Source organism: Panulirus ornatus, chromosome 5, assembly GCF_036320965.1.
Source record: "Panulirus ornatus isolate Po-2019 chromosome 5, ASM3632096v1, whole genome shotgun sequence".
In the NCBI taxonomy this organism is placed as follows: domain Eukaryota; kingdom Metazoa; phylum Arthropoda; class Malacostraca; order Decapoda; family Palinuridae; genus Panulirus; species Panulirus ornatus.
Genome location: NC_092228.1, coordinates 22442982 through 22461091, shown reverse-complemented (window position 1 = coordinate 22461091; position 18110 = coordinate 22442982). Strand labels below are relative to the sequence as shown.

Here is an 18110-nt window from a genome sequence, read left to right as displayed (position 1 = left end):
GAACCTGTGCTTTGAAGTCACTTCTTTCTACTGCTCACAAGGGAGCCTCTTCTTCTTTTTTTTTTTTTTAGCATTAAGATCAATCCACCTTATTAGGACCTTGGATGTGTGTGGTCTTTGTATCTATTTGCAACTCTCGAGGGTAATGACTGAGAGGGGAATGACTGGGGAAGATCAGTGTGGTTTCAGAAGCGGTAGAGGATGTGTGGATCAGGTGTTTCCTTTGAAGAATATGTGGGAGAAAAACTTAGAAAAACAGATGGATTTGTATGTACCATTTATGGATTTGGAAAAGGCATATGATAGGGATGATAGAGATACTTTGTGGAAGGAATTAAGAGCATATGGTGTGAGAGGTAAGCTGCTAGAAGTAGTGAAAAGTTTCTGTCAAGGATGTAAGGCATGTGTAAGAGTAGGAAGAGAGATGAGTGAGTGGTTCACAGTGAGGGTCGGTCTGCGGCACAGGAATGTGATGTTCCCAAGGTTGTTTAATTTGTTTATGGATGGAGTAGTTAGGGAGGTAAATGCAAGGGTTTTGGAGAAGGGCGAGTATGCAGTCTGTTGGGGGTGAGAGCCTGGAAAGTGAGTCAGTCGTTGTTTGCCGATGATACAGCACTAGTGGCTGATTCGAATGAGAAACGGCAAAAGTTGGTGACTCAGCTAGGGAAAGTGTGTGAAAGGAGAAAGTTGAGAGCAAAGTGTGAATAACAGCAAGGTTTTTAAGTTCAGCAGGTTTTAGAGACAACTTAATTGGGAAGTAAGTTTGAAAGGAAAAAGTTTGGAAGAAGTTAAGTGTTTCGATATCTGGGAATGGACTTGGCAGAAAATGGAACTACGGAAGCTGAAGTGAGTCAAAGGGTGGGAGAGGGGTCGAAGGTTCTGGGAGCAATGAAGAATGTGTGGAAGAGCACGTAATCTCGGAGAGCAAAAATGGGTATGTATGAAGGAAAAGTAGTTCCAACTGTATTATATGGTTGCAAGCATGAGCGATAGATGGGGTTATGCAGAGGAGTGTGGATGTGTTGGAAATGAGATGTATAAGGACAAAATGTTGTGTGAGGTGGTTTGATCGACTAAGTAAAGAAAGGGTAATAAAAAGAGTGTGGATGAGAAAGCAAAAGAGATGTTGAAATGGATTGGACTTATGTGTCAAAAGTAGAGGGAACAAAGAGATGCGGGAGATCAAATTGGAGGTGGAAGTTTGGAGCAAAAAATATTTTGAGTGATCGGGGCCTGAACGTTCAAGAGGGTGAGAGGCATGCAAGGGATAGAGTGATTTTGAGCGATCGGGGCCTGAACGTACAAGAGGGTGAGAGGCATGCAAGGAATATAGTAAATTGGAACGATGTGGCATACTGGGGTCGAAGTGCTATCAATGGACTGAACCATGGTACGTAAAACATCTGTGATAAATCATGGAAATGTCTGTAGGGCCTGGATGTGGATAGGAAGCTGTGATATCCGTGCAAGACAGATAGAGATGGAGTGTGGAAGAGTATGGCCTTTTTTGTATGTTTTCCTGGCGCTATCTCGCTGAAGCGGGGAGAAGCGACGCTGTTTCCTGTGGGGTGGGGTGGCGCCGGAAATGGTTGAAGGCAAGCAAGTAGGCATATGCACTGGTGGATACATGTATATGTCTATTTATCTGTATGTATATGTATATGTATTGTTATGAGAGTTTATGGGCCTGTATATATATATACCACATCGATCCAATTCACTCTATTCCTTGCCCTCCTTTCACCCTCCTGCATGTTCAGGCCCCGATCACACAAAATCTTTTTCACTCCATCTTTCCACCTCCAATTTGGTCTCCCACTTCTCCTTCCCTCCACCTCCGAAACATATATCCTATTAGTCAATCTTTCCTCATTCATTTTCTCCATGTGCCCAAACCATTTCGAAACACCCTCTTCTGCTCTCTCAACCACGCTCTTTTTATTTCCACACATCTCTCTTACCCTTACATTACTTACTCGATCAAACCACCTCACACCACACACTGTCCTCAAACATCTCATTTCCAGCACATCCTCCCTCCTGCGCACAACTCTATCCATAGCCCACGCCTCGCAACCATACAACATTGTTGGAACCACTATTCCTTCAAACATACATATTTTTGCTTTCCGACATAATGTTCTCCAACTTCCACACATTCTTCAAGCTCCCAGGATTTTCGCCCCCTCCCCCACCGTATGATTCACTTCCGCTTCCATGGTTCCATCCGCTGCCAGATCCACTCCCAGATATCTAAAACACTTTACTTCCTACAGTTTTTCTCCATTCAAACTTACCTCCCAATTGACTTGACCCTCAACCCTACTGTACCTAATAACCTTGCTCTTATTCACATTTACTCTTAACTTTCTTCTTTCACACACTTTACCAAACTCAGTCACCAGCTTCTGCAGTTTCTCATATGAATCAGCCACCAGCGCTGTATCATCAGCGAACAACAACTGACTCACTTCCCAAGCTCTCTCATTCACAACAGACTTCATACTTGCCCCTCTTTCCAAAACTCTTGCATTCACCTCCCTAACAACCCCATCCATAAACAAATTAAACAACCATGGAGACATCCCACACCCCTGCCGCAAACCTACATTCACTGAGAACCAATCACTTTCCTCTCTTCCTACACGTACACATGCCTTACATCCTCGATAAAAACTTTTCACTGCTTCTAACAACTTGCCTCCCACACCATATATTCTTAATACCTTCCACAGAGCATCTCTATCAACTCTATCATATGCCTTCTCCAGATCCATAAATGCTACATACAAATCCATTTGCTTTTCTAAATATTCCTCACATACATTCTTCAAAGCAAACACCTGATCCACACATCCCCTACCACTTCTGAAACCACACTGCTCTTCCCCAATCTGATGCTCTGTACATGCCTTCACCCTCTCAATCAATACCCTCCCATATAATTTACCAGGAATACTCAACAAACTTATACCGTCTGTAATTTGAGCACTCACTCTTATCCCCTTAGCCTTTGTACAATGGCACTAGGCAAGCATTCCGCCAATCCTCAGGCACCTCACCATGAGTCATACATACATTAAATAACCTTACCAACCAGTCAACAATACAGTCACCCCCTTCTTTAATAAATTCCACTGCAATACCATCCAAACCTGCTGCCTTGCCGGCTTTCATCTTCCGCAAAGCTTTTACTACCTCTTCTCTGTTTACCAAATCATTTTCCCTAACTCTCTCACTTTGCACACCACCTCGACCAAAACACCCTATATCTGCCACTCTATCATCAAACACATTCAACAAACCTTCAAAATACTCACTCTATCTCCTTCTCACACCACCACTACTTGTTATCACCTCCCCATTTGCGCCCTTCACTGAAGTTCCCATTTGCTCCCTTGTCTTACGCACTTTATTTACCTCCTTCCAGAACATCTTTTTATTCTCCCTAAAATTTAATGATACTCTCTCACCCCAACTCTCATTTGCCCTCTTTTTCACCTCTAGCACATTTCTCTTGACCTCCTGTCTCTTTCTTTTATAAATCTCCCATTCAATTGCATTTTTTCCCTGAAAAAATCGTCCAAATGCCTCTCTCTTCTCTTTCACTAATAATCTTACTTCTTCATCCCACCACTCACTACCCTTTCTAATCAACCCACCTCCCACTTTTCTCATGCCACAAGCATCTTTTGCGCAATCCATCACTGATTCCCTAAATACACCCCATTCCTTCCCCACTCCCCTTACGTCCATTGTTCTCACCTTTTTCAATTCTGTACTCAGTCTCTCCTGGTACTTCCTGACACAAGTCTCCTTCCCAAGCTCACTTACTCTCACCACCCTCCTCACCCCAACATTCACTCTTCTTTTCTGAAAACCCATACAAATCTTCACCTTAGCCTCCACAAGATAACGATCAGACATCCCTTCCGTTGCACCTCTCAGCACATTAACATCCAAAAGTCTCTCTTTCGCGCGCCTGTCAATTAACACGTAATCAAGTAACGCTCTCTGGCCATCTCTCCTACTTACATACGTATACTTATGTATATCTCGCTTTTTAAACCAGGTATTCCCAATCACCAGTCCTTTTCCAGCACAAAAATCTACAAGCTCTTCACCATTTCCATTTACAAACACTGAACACCCCATGTATACCAATTATTCCCTCAACTGCCACATTACTCACCTTTGCATTCAAATCACCCATCACTATAACCCGGTCTCGTGCATCAAAACCACTAACACACTCATTCAGCTGCTCCCAAAACACTTGCCTCTCATGATCTTTCTTCTCATGCCCAGGTGCATATGCACCAATAATCACCCATCTCTCTCCATCAACTTTCAGTTTTACCCATATTAATCGAGAATTTACTGTCTTACATTCTATCACATACTCCCACAACTCCTGTTTCAGGAGTACTGCTACTCCTTCCCTTGCTCTTGTCCTCTCACTAACCCCTGACTTTACTCCCAAGACATTCCCAAACCACTCTTCCCCTTTACCCTTGAGCTTCGTTTCACTCAGAGCCAAAACATCCAGGTTCCTTTCCTCAAACATACTACCTATCTCTCCTTTTTTCACATCTTGGATACATCCACACACATTTAGATACCCCTGTCTGAGCCTTCGAGGTGGATGAGCACTCCCCGCGAGACTCCTTCTGTTTTCCATTTTAGAAAGTTAAAAATACAAGGAGGGGAGGGTTTCTGGCCCCCGCTCCCGTCCCCTCTAGTCGCCTTCTACTACACGCGAGGAATGCGTGGGAAGTATTCTTTCACCCCTATCCCCAGGGATAATATACGTATATATATATATATATATATATATATATATATATATATATATATATATATATATATATATATATATATATATATATATATATATATATATATATATATATATATATGTATATATATATATATATATATATATATATATATATATATATATATATATATATATATATATATATATATATATATATATATATATACATATATATATATATATATATATATATATATATATATATATATATATATATATATATATATATATATATATATATATATATATATATATATATATACATATATATATACATATACATATATATACACATATATACACATACGCACATATACACACATACACACATATAAATATATATTCATATGAAAAATGTAAGAAATAATTTAGAAAACTGAAACTTCTAGCTTGAAATGAAATGAAAAATGAATGTCAAATAATGGTTCAACCTCTGGCTATGGAAAAGGGAAATGTACAATTTATTCACACAAACGTCAATAGTAGTTTACATCAATTTAACCACTGTATCACACTGCCCGGTCCACTTCTCTTATCATGAAACAGGAATATTGGCTTATGATGTTTCTCAACTCTCTTCATTACACAAAGCACAACCACATCTTGGATACATGAGGGTAGGTAGTTGTTCATCCGCCATAATAAAGCCTTGACAGACCAAAAATTTATCTGGACCTCAACTTTTCCAGAACATTTATGAAAAACACCTTTTTGCTTTCCATATATATATATATATATATATATATATATATATATATATATATATATATATATATATATATATATATATATATATATATGTGCTGAGAAAGGACTGGTGATCCGGAATACCTGGTTTAAAAAGCGAGATATACATAAGTATACGTATGTAAGTAGGAGAGATGGCCAGAGAGCGTTATTGGATTACGTGTTAATTGATAGACGCACGAAAGAGAGACTTTTGGATGTTAATGTGCTGAGAGGTGCAACTGGAGGGATGTCTGATCATTATCTTGCGGAGGCGAAGGTGAAGATTTGTAGGGGTTTTCAGAAAAGAAGAGAGAATGTTGAGGTGAAGAGAGTAGTGAGAGTAAGTGAGCCATGGAAGGAGACTTGTGTGAGGAAGTACCAGGAGAGACTGAGTACAGAATGGAAAAAGGTGAGAACAAAGGAGGTAAGGGGAGTGGGAGAGGAATGGGATGTATTTAGGGAAGCAGTGATGGATTGCGCAAAAGATGCTTGTGGCATGAGAAGCGTGGGAGGTGGGGTGATTAGAAAAGCTAGTGAGTGGTGGGATGAAGAAGTAAGATTATTAGTGAAACAGAAGAGAGAGGCATTTGGACGATTTTTGCAGGGAAAAATGCAAACGAGTGGGAGAGGTATAAAAGAAAGAGGCAGGGGGTCAAGAGAAAGGTGCAAGAGGTGAAAAAGAGGGCAAATGAGAGTTGGGGTGAGAGAGTATCATTAAATTTCAGGGAGAATAAAAAGATATTTTGGAAGGAGGTAAATAAAGTGCGTAAGACAAGGGAGCAAATGGGAACTTCAGTGAAGGGGGCTAATGGGGAGGTGATAACAAGTAGTGGTGATGTGAGAAGGAGATGGAGTGAGTATTTTGAAGGTTTGTTGAATGTGTTTGATGATAGAGTGGCAGATATAGGGTGTTTTGGTCGAGGTGGTGTGCAAAGTGAGAGGGTTAGGGAAAATGATTTGGTATACAGAGAAGAGGTAGTAAAAGCTTAACGGAAGATGAAAGCCGGTAAGTCAGCAGGTTTGGATGGTATTGCAGCGGAATTTATTAAAAAAGGGGGTGACTGTATTGTTGACTGGTTGGTAAGGTTATTTAATGTATGTATGATTCATGGTGAGGTGCCTAAGGATTGGCGGAATGCTTGCCTAGTGCCATTGTACAAAGGCAAAGGGGATAAGAGTGAGTGCTCAAATTACAGAGGTATAAATTTGTTAGAGTATTTCTGGAAAATTATATGGGAGGGTATTGATTGAGAGGGTGAGGGCATCAGATTGGGGAAGAGCAGTGTGGTTTCAGAAGTGGTAGAGGATGTGTGGATCAGGTGTTTGCTTTGAGGAATGTATGTGAGAAAAACTTAGAAAAACAAATGGATTTGTATGTAGCATTTATGGATCTGGAGAAGGCATATGATAGAGTTGATAGAGATGCTCTGTGGAAGGTATTAAGAATATATGGTGTGGGAGGCAAGTTGTTAGAAGCAGTGAAAATTTTTTATCGAGGATGTAAGGCATGTGTACGTGTAGAAAGAGAGGAAAGTGATTGGTTCTCAGTGAATGTAGGTTTGCGGCAGGAGTGTGTGATGTCTCCATGGTTGTTTAATTTGTTTATGGATGGGGTTGTTAGGGAGGTGAATGCAAGAGTTTTGGAAAGAGGGGCAAGTATGCAGTCTGTTGTGGATGAGAAAGCTTGGGAAGTGAGTCAGTTGTTGTTCGCTGATGATACAGCGCTGGTGGCTGATTCATGTAAGAAACTGCAGAAGCTGGTGACTGAGTTTGGTAAAGTGTGTGAAAGAAGAAAGTTAAGAGTGAATGTGAATAAGAGCAAGGTTATTAGGTACAGTAGGGTTGAGGGTCAAGTCAATTGGGAGGTAAGTTTGAATGGAGAAAAACTGGAGGAAGTAAAGTGTTTTAGATATCTGGGAGTGGATCTGGCAGCAGATGGAACCATGGAAGCGGAAGTGAATCATAGGGTGGGGGATTGGGCGAGAATTCTGGGAGCATTGAAGAATGTTTGGAAGTCGAGAACATTACCTGGAAAGCAAAAATGGGTATGTTTGAAGGAATAGTGGTTCCAACAATGTTGTATGGTTGCGAGGCGTGGCTATGGATAGAGTTGTGCGCAGGAGGATGGATGTGCTGGAAATGAGATGTTTGAGGACAATGTGTGGTGTGAGGTGGTTTGATCGAGTAAGTAACGTAAGGGTAAGAGAGATGTGTGGAAATAAAAAGAGCGTGGTTGAGAGAGCAGAAGAGGGTGTTTTGAAATGGTTTGGTCACATGAAGAGAATGAGTGAGGAAAGATTGACAAAGAGGATATATGTGTCAGAGGTGGAGGGAACGAGGAGAAGTGGGAGACCAAATTGGAGGTGGAAAGATGGAGTGAAAAAGATTTTGAGTGATAGGGGCCTGAACATGCAGGAGGGTGAAAGGCGTGCAAGGAATAGAGTGAATTGGAACGATGTGGTATACCGTGGTCGACGTGCTGTCAGTGGATTGAACCAGGGCTTGTGAAGCGTTTGGGGTAAGCCCTGGAAAGTTGTGTGGGGCCTGGATGTGGAAAGGGAGCTGTGGTGTTAGTGCATTATTACATGACAGCTAGAGACTGAGTGTGAACGAATGGGGCCTTTGTTGTTTTTCCTAGCGCTACCTCGCACACTTGACGGGGGGGGGGGGGGGTTGTTATTCAATGTGTGGCGGGGTGGCGATGGGAACAAATAAAGGCAGACAGTAGGAATTATGTACATGTGTATATATGATTATGTCTGTGTGTGTATATAAATGTGTACATTGAGATGTATAGGTATGTATATTTGCGTGTGTGGACGTGTATGTATATACATGTGTATATGAGCGGGTCGGGCCATTCTTTCGTCTGTTTCCTTGCGCTACCTCGCTAACGCGGGAGACAGCGACAAAGCAAAATAAATAAAGATATATATATATATATATATATATATATATATATATATATATATATATATATATATATATATATATATATATATATATATATATATATATATATATATATATATTTATATATATATATATATATATTCATATTGATTTATCTTACTTTGACTCTGTCTCCAGTGTTAGAAAGGTAGCGCGCGGAAACAGACGAAAGAATGGACCAACCCACCCACATACACATGTATATACATACACGTCCACACACGCAAATGTACAAACCTATACATCTCAACGTATATATATATATATATATATATATATATATATATATATATATATATACATATATATATATATATATATATATATATATATATATATATATATATATATATATATATATATATATATATATATATATATATATATATATATATATATATATATATATATATATATATATATATATATATATATACATACGCAGATATATACATACATACAAATGTACATAATTCATACTGTCTGCCTCTATTCATTCCCATCGCCGCCCCGCCACACATGAACTAACAGCCCCCTCCCCCCGCATGTGCGCCAGATAGCGATAGGAAAAGACAACAAAGGCCACAGTCGTTCACAATCAGTCTCTAGCTGTCATGTAATGATGCACCGAAACCAGAGCTCCCTTTCACTCTAATCCTTGCACGCCTTTCACCCTCCTGCATGTTTAGGCCCCGATCACTCAAAATCTTTTTCACTCCACCTTCCCACCTCCAATTTGGTCTCCCACTTCTCCTCGTTCCCTCCACCTCTGACACATATATCCTCTTTGTCAATCTTTCCTCACTCATTCTCTCCATGTGACAAAACCATTTCAAAATACCCTCTTCTGCTTTCTCAACCACAATTTTTATTACCACACATCTCTCTTACCTTGTTATTACTTACACGATCATATCACCTCACACCACATATTGTCCTCAAACATCTCATTTCCAGCACATCCACCTTCCTCCGCACAACTCTATCTATAGCCCACGCCTCAAAACCATATGACATTGTTGGAACTACTATTACTTCAAACATACCCATTTTTGCTTTCCAAGATAATGTTCTCGACTTCCACACTTTCTTCAGTGCTCCCAGAACTTTCGCCCCCTGCCCTACCCTATGATTTACTTCTGCTTCCATGGTTCCACCCGCTGCCAAATCCACTCCATGATATCTAAAACACCTCACTTCCTCCAGTTTTTCTCAATTCAAACTTACCTCCCAATTGACTTGTTCCTCAACCCTACGATACCTAATAACCTTGCTCTTATTCACATTTACTCTCGGCTTTCTTCTTTCACAGACTTTACCAAACTCAGTCACGATCTTCTGCATTTTCTCACACGAATCAGCCACCAGTGCTGTATCATCAGCGAACAACAACAGATTCACTTCCCTCGCTCTCTCATCCACAACACACTGCATACTTCCCACTCTTTCCAAAACTCATCATTCACCTCCCTAACAACTCCATCCATAAACAAATTAAACAACCATGGACACATCACACACCCCTGCCGCAAACCAAAATTCACTGAGAACCAATCACTTTCCTCTCTTTCTACACGTACACATGCCTTACATCCTCGATAAAAACATGTCACTGCTTCTAACAACTTCCCTCCCACACCATATATAACTTTATTGAGTATTTCTGGGAAGCTATATGGGAGGGTATTGATTGAGAGGGTGAAGGCATTCACAGAGCATCATATTTGGGAAGAGCAGTGTGGTTTCAGAAGTGGTAGAGGATGTGTGGATCAGGTGCTTGCTTTAAAGAATGTATGTCTCCATGACTGTTTAATTTGTTTATGAATGGGGTTGTTATGGAGGTGAATGCAAGAGTTTTGGAAAGAGCGGCAAGTATGCGGTCTGTTGTGGATGAGAGAGCTTAGAAGTGAGTTAGTTGTTGTTCGCTGATGATACAGCGCTGGTGGCTGTTTCGTTTGAGAACTGCAGAAGCTGGTGACTGACTTTGGTAAAGTGTGTGAAAGAAGAAAGCTGAGAGTAAATGTGAATAAGAGCAAGGTTATTAGGTACAGTAGGGTTGAGGGACAACTCAGTTGGGAGGTAGGTTTGAATGGAGAAAAACTGGAGGAAGTGAAGTGTTTTAGATATCTGGGAGTGGATTTGGCTGCGGATGGAACGATGGAAGCGGAAGTGAATCATAGGGTGGGGGAGGGGGCGAAAGTTCTGGGAGCGTTGAAGAATGTGTGGAAGTCGAGAACATTATCTCGGAAAGCAAAAATGTGTATGTTTGAAGGAATAGTAGTTCCGACAATGTTAAATGGTTGCTAGAAGTGGGCTATGGATAGAGTTGTGCAGAGTAGGGTGGATGTGCTGGAAATGAGATGTTAGAGGACAATATTTGGTGTGAGGTGGTTTGATTGAGTAAGTAATGATAAGGTAAGAGTGATGTGTTGTAATAAAAAGAGTGTGGTTGAGAGAGCAGAAGAATGTTTTTAAACGGTTTGGTCACATGGAGAGAATGAGTGAGGAAAGATTGACCAAGAGGATATATGTGTCAGAGGTGGAGGGAAGGAGGAGAAGTGGGAGACCAAATTGGAAGTGGAAAGATGGAGAGAAAAAAGATTTTGAGTGATCGGGGCCTGAACATGCAGGAGGGTGAAAGGCGTGCAAGGAATAAAGTGAATTAGAACGATGTGGTATACCGTGTTGTCAATGGATTCAACCAGGGCATGTGAAGCGTCTGGGGTGAACCATGGAATGTTCTTTGGGGCCTGTATGTGGAAAGGGAGCTGTGGTTTCGTGCATTATTACATTACAGCTAGTGACTGAGTGTGAACGAATATGGCTTTTGTTGTCTTTTCCTAGCGCTACCTCGCGCTCGAGGTGGTTGTTATTTCATGTGTGGCGGGGTGGCGATGGGAATGGATAAAGGCAGACAGTATGAATCATGTACATGTGTATATTTGGGTATGTCTGTGTGTGTATATATATGTATACGATGAAATGTATAGGTATGTATATGTGCGTGTGTAGACGTGCATGTATATACATGTGTATTTGGGTGGGTTGGGCCATTCTTTCGTCTGTTTCCTTGCGCTACCTCGACAAGGCGAGAGACAGCGACAAAGTAGAATATATGTATATATATATATATATATATATATATATATATATATATATATATATATATATATATATATATATATATTTCTTATTTATTTTGCTTTGTCGCTGCCTCCCGCGTTAGCGAGGTAGCGCAAGGAAGCAGACGAAAGAATGACCCAACCCGCCCACATACACATGTATATACATACACGTCCACACACGCAAATATACATACCTATACATCTCAATGTACACATATATATACACACACAGACATATGTATATATACACATGTACATAATTCATAGTCTGCCTTTATTTGTTCTCATCGCCACCTCGCCACACATGGAATAACATCCCCCCTCCTCATGTGTGCGAGGTAGCGCTAGGAAGAGACACCAAAGGCCCCATTCGTTCACACTCAGTCTCTAGCTGTCATGTAAAATGCACCGAAACCACAGCTCCCTTTCCACATCCAGGCCCCACACAACTTTCCATGGTTTACCCCAGACTCTTCACATGTCTGGTTCAATCCATTGACAGCACGTCGACCCCGGTATACCACATCGTTCCAATTCACTCTATTCCTTGCACGCCTTTCACCCTCCTGCATGTTCAGGCCCCGATCACTCAAAATCTTTTTCACTCCATCTTTCCACCTCCAATTTGGTTTCCCACTTCTCCTCGGTCCCTCCCCCTCTGACACATATATCCTCTTGGTCAATCTTTCCTCACTCCTTCTCTCCACGTGAGTAAACCATTTCAAAACACCCTCTTCTGCTCTCTCAACAACACTCTTTTTATTATCACACATCTCTCTTACCCTTACATTACTTACTCGATCAAACCACCTCACATCAAATATTGTCTTCAAAGATCTCATTTCCAGCACATCCACCCTCCTGCGCACAACTCCATCCATAGCCCACGCCTCGCAACCATACAACATTGTTGGAACCACTATTACTTCAAACATACCCATTTTTGCTTTCCGAGATAATGTTCTCGACTTCCACACATTCTTCAGGGCTACAAGAATGTTCGCCCCCTCCCCCACCCTATGACTCACTTCCGCTTCCATGGTTCCAGCCGCTGCCAGATCCACTCCCAGATTTCTAAAAGATTTTACTTCCTCCAGTTTTTCTCCATTCAAACTTACCTCCCAATTGACTTGACCCTCAACCCTACTGTACCTAATAAACTTGCTCTTATTCACATTTACTCTCAACTTTTTTCTTTCATACACTTTACCAAACTCAGTCACCAGCTTCTGCAGTTTCTCACATGAATCAGCCACCAGCGCTGTATCATCAGCGAACAACAGCTGACTCACTTCCCACGCTCTCTCATCCACAACAGACTACATACTTGCCCCTCTTTCCAAAACTCTTGCATCCACCTCCCTAACAACCCCATCCATAAACAAATTAAACAACCATGGAGACATCACACACCCCTGCCGCAAACCTACATTCACTGAGACGCAATCACTTTCCTCTCTTCCTACAGTACACATGCCTTACATCCTCGATATATATATATATATATATATATATATATATATATATATATATATATATATGTATACATATATATTGGCATTGCGATGAAATTTATAAAGAAAATTGGGTGATTCTGTAGTTGATTGTTTGGCAAGAATATTTAGTATATGTATGGATCATGGTGAAGTGCCTGAGGATTGGCGGAATGGATGTATAGTGCCAGTGTACAAATGCAAAGTATTTCTGGAAAGTTATATGGGAGGATATTGACTGAGAGGTTGAAGGCATGTACAGAGCATCAGACTGGTGAAGAGCAGTGTGGTTTCAGAAGTGGTAGAGGATGTGTGGATCAGGTGCTTGCTTTGAAGAATATATGTGAGTAAAACTTAGAAAAAGAAATGATCTGTATGTAGCATTTTTTGGATGTTGAAAAATTATAAGATAGGTGGATAGGGATGCTTTGTGGAAGGTTTTAAGAGTATATGGTGTGGGAGGTAAGTTGCTAAAAGCAGTGAAATGTTTTTCCCAAGGATGTAAGACACGTGTACGAGGAGGAAGAGAGTAAAGTGGTTGGTTCCCAGTGAATGTCGGTTTACGGCAGGGGTGCGTGATGTCTCCATACTTGTTTGATTTGTTTATGGATTGGGTTGTTAGGATGGTGAATGCTAGAGTTTTGAAGACAGGATCAAGTATGTAGTCTGTTCTGGATGATAGGGCTTGAGAAGTGAGTCTGTTACTGTTCGCTGATGATCCATCGCTGGTGACTGATTCGGGTCAGAAACTGCAGAACTTGGTGACGGAGTTTAGAAAAGTGTGTGAAAGAAGAAAGTTGAGAGTAAACGTGATTAAGAGCAAGGTTATTAGGTTCAGTAGGGTTGAGGGACCAGTGAATTAGGAGGTAAGTTTGAATGGAAAAGCGCTAGAGGAGGTAAAGTGTTCTAGATATCTGGGAGTGGACTTAGCAGCGGATGGAATCATTAAGCGAAAGTGAGTCACAGGGTGAGGTAGGGATCGAAGGTTTTGGGGGCGTTGAAGAATGTCTTGTAGGGAAGAACGTTATCTCGGAGAGCAAAAGTGTGTTTGTCTTAAGGAACAGTAGTTCCAACAATGTTATATGGTTACAAGGTATAGGGTTTTGCGGTGAAGGATGTATGTGTTGGAAATGAAAAATTTGAGAACAATATGTGGTGTGAGTTGGTTTGATCGAGTAATTAAAGAGAGAATAAGAAATATTTGTAGTAATAAAAAGAGTGTGGTTGAGGGAATAGAAGAGGATGTATTGAAATGGTTTGGACACATGGAGAGAATGAGTGAGGAAAGATTGACAAAGAGGATATATGTGTCAGAGGTGGAGGGAAGAAGGAGAAGCGGGAGACCAAATTGGAGGTGGAAGGATGGAGTGAAATACATTTAGCGCGATCGGGGACTGAACATACAGGAAGCTGAAAGGCGTGCAAGGAATAGAGTGAATCGGAACGATGTGGTATACCGGGGTCGATGTGCTGTTAATGGATTGAACCAGGGCATGTGAAACGTCTGGGGTAAACCTTGGAAAGGTCTCTGGGTCCTGAATATGGAAAGGGAGCTTTGGTTTCGGTGCATTACACATGACAGCTAGAGAATGAGTGTGAACGAATGTGGCCTTTTTTTGTCTTTTCCTAGCGCTACCTCGGGGAGGGGAGGGGGGATTCTGTTTCGTGTGTGGCGAGGTGGCGACGAGACTGGATGAAGGAAGTAGGTATTTATATGTACATATGTATATTTGCATATGTCTGTGTATGCATATGTAGGTATACGCTCAAATGTATATGTATGTATAAGTGCGTGTGTGGGCATTTATGTATGTACATGTGTATATGGGTGGGTTGGGCCATTCCTCGTGTTTGGCGGTGTTGCGTCGGTAATGGATGAAGGCAGCAAGTATGCATATGTGTGTATATATGTATATGTCTGTTTACGCATGTATGTATAAGTAGTCTTTTAAATGTCTATGTATGTATATGTGCGTGTGTGGGCGTTTGTGTATATACATGTGCATGTGGGGGCGTTGGGCCATTCTGTTTCCTTGCGCTACCTAGCTAACGCGGGAGACGGCGATTATGTATAACATGAATATGATATAACAATAGGAAAATATGATGAAGTATCTATATGATTGCTTAGCAAGGAATCCATTTGGGAAGACAAAGGAAAGGTTTCTTATCTAAGAAAATAGGAAACAAGAAGGTAATTAAGAAAGGCGATATTCTATAACTGGACTGATATATTTTTTTCTGCTATACAATTTAGCAGTCAACAAAATGCTCATGTTACTTTATCTTTGCTAAATTGGTGCTCGTGTCAATAAATATTTTCTCGGTTATGTCGTGTTTTTAACGTTTTCACTCGTGGCTAACGTAAAAAGATGGTTCTCTCCAGTATAAAGGAGAGAGAGCCGCAAATCCATCCAAAGAGAGTTATCAAGAAGATGCCCTGCATGTTTTCCAAGCTGAGGGGAACGACGCGGTCCGCCTCTGTCTCGTCCTCACCGCTCAATGCAGCCTCGTCCTCCTGGGCGGTGACACTATCGTCACCACTACCTCCGGCCTTCTGAAGAAGAAAGACACGTAGGCTATAGTTCCCCCTACAGTATTACATGCACAATATTCTTAATGTCGTTCTTCATAGGGAAGAGGATATACCTCTATGCTGTTCCTTATTTTCTTTTATCTATTATACTTTGTTGCTGTCTCCCGCGTTAGCGAGGCAGCACAAGGAAACAGATGAAAGAATGGCCCAACCCACCAGCAAACACATGTATATACAAACACGTCCACACGCGCACAAATACATACCTATACATTTCAATGTATACATACATATACATACACAGACATATACATATATACACATTCATACTTCCTGCCTTCATCCATTCATGTCGCCACCCCGCCACACATGAAATGACACCCCCCCCCTTCCCCCGCGAGCGCGAGGTAGCGCTAGGGAAAACCAATAAAGGCCACATTCGTTCATACTCAGTCTCTCTCTGTCATGTGTAATGCACCGAAACCACAGCTCCCTTTCCACATCCAAGCCCCAGAAAACTTTCCATGGTTTACCCCAAACGCCTAACAATGCCCTGGTTCAATCCACCGATAGCACGTCGACCCCAATATATGACAGGGTTCCAATTTATTTTATTCTTGCATACCTCTCACCCTCCTGTATGTTCAGGCCCCGATCACTCAAAATCTTTTCTACTCCATCCCTCTACCTCCAATTTGGTCTCCCACTACTCCTTGTTCCCTCCACCCTTGACACATTTATCCTCTTCGTCACTCTTTCCTCACTCATTCCCTCACTGTGGCCAAACCATTTCAATACACCCTCTTCTGCTCTCTCAATCACATCTTTTTATTACCACACATCTCTCTTACCCTTTGATTGCTTACTCGATCAAACCACCTCACACAACATATTGTCCTCAAACATCTCATTTCCAACACATCCACCCTCCTCCGCACAAGCCCATCTATAGCCCATGCATCGCAACCATACAACATTTTTGGAACCCCTATTCATTCAAACATACCCATTTTTGCTCTTCGATATAACGTTCTCGCCCTCCACATATTCTTCAATGCTCCCAGAATCTTGGCCCCTTCCCCTACCCTGTGACTTCCGCTAACATGGTTCCATCCACTGCTAAATCCACTCGCAAATATCTAAAACACCTCACTTCCTCCAGTTTTTCTACATTTAAACTTACCTCCCGATTGACTTGACCCTGAACACTACTGAACCTAATATCCTTGCTCTTATTCACATTTACTCTCAGCTTTCTTCTTTCACACACTCAACCAAACTCAGTCATCATCTGCAGTTTCTTAAACGAATCAGCCACCAAGTTATATCATCAGCGAACAACAACTGACTCACTTAGCAAGCCCTCTCATCGACAACAGACTGCATGGTTGCCCCTCTCTCCAAAACTCTTACATTCACCTCCCTAACAACCCCAGCCATAAACAAATTAAACAACCACGGAGACGTCACGTACCCCTGCTGCAAACCAACATTTACTGGGAACCAATCACTTTCCTCTCGTCCTACTCGTACACATACCTTACATTCTCGATAAAAACTTCTCATTGCTTCTAGCAACTTACCTCCCATAACATATACTCTTAATACCTTCCACAGAGCATCTCTATCAACTCTATCATATGCCTTCTCCAGATCCATTAATGCTACATAAAAACCCATTTGTTTTTCTAAGTATTTCTCATATACATTCTTCAAAGCAAACACCTGATCCACACATCCTCCACCACTTCTGTTTTGGGAGCAGCAGGTGTTTTGGAAGCAGATGAGTCAGTGTGTTAGCAGTTTTAATACACGAAACCGGGTTATAGTGATGTATGATTTGAATGCAAAGGTGAGTAATAAAGTTAAGGGAATGATTGGTGCACATGGGGTGTTCAGTGATGTAAATGGAAATGGTGAAGAGTTTTTAGATTTGTGTGCTGAAAAAGGACTAATGATTAAGAACATCTGGTTTAAAAAGAGAGATATGCATAAGTATACGTATGTAAGTAGGAGAAATGGACTGAGAGCGTTATTGGATTACGTGCTAATTGATAGGCGCGTGAAAGAGAGGCTTTTAGACGTTAATGTACTGAAAGGTGCAAGTAGAGGGATGTCTGATCATTATCTTGTGGAGGCGAAGGTGAAGATTTGTTGAGGTTTTCAGAAAAGAAGAGAATGTTAAGGTGAAGGGCGTGGTGAGAGTAAGGGAATTTTGGAAGGAGACTTGTGTGAGCAAGTACCAGGAGAGACTGAGTGCAGAAGGAAAAAGGTGAGAGCAAAGGAGGTAAGGGGACTGGGTGGAAGGAATGGGATGTATTTAGGGGAACAGTAATGGCTTGCGCAAAAGATGCTTGTGGCATGAGAAGCGTGGGAGATGGGTTGATTAGAAAGGGTAGCGAGTGGTGGGATGAAGAAGTAAGATTATTAGTGAA

The 18110-nt window shown here is 41.3% G+C and overlaps 1 protein-coding gene across 1 annotated transcript in view; it reads right to left on the bottom strand.

The window, feature by feature from the left end:
- Positions 1-15366: 15366 nt before the first annotated feature.
- Positions 15367-18110, bottom strand: part of LOC139746767 (ionotropic receptor 21a-like) — a 39098-nt gene continuing 36354 nt past the window's right edge. Inside the window, exon 8 of the mRNA XM_071658279.1 lies at positions 15367-15696. Within this exon, the coding sequence (XP_071514380.1) occupies positions 15499-15696 (198 nt within the window). The 3' untranslated portion in view covers positions 15367-15498. The remainder of the gene's footprint in view (positions 15697-18110) is intronic.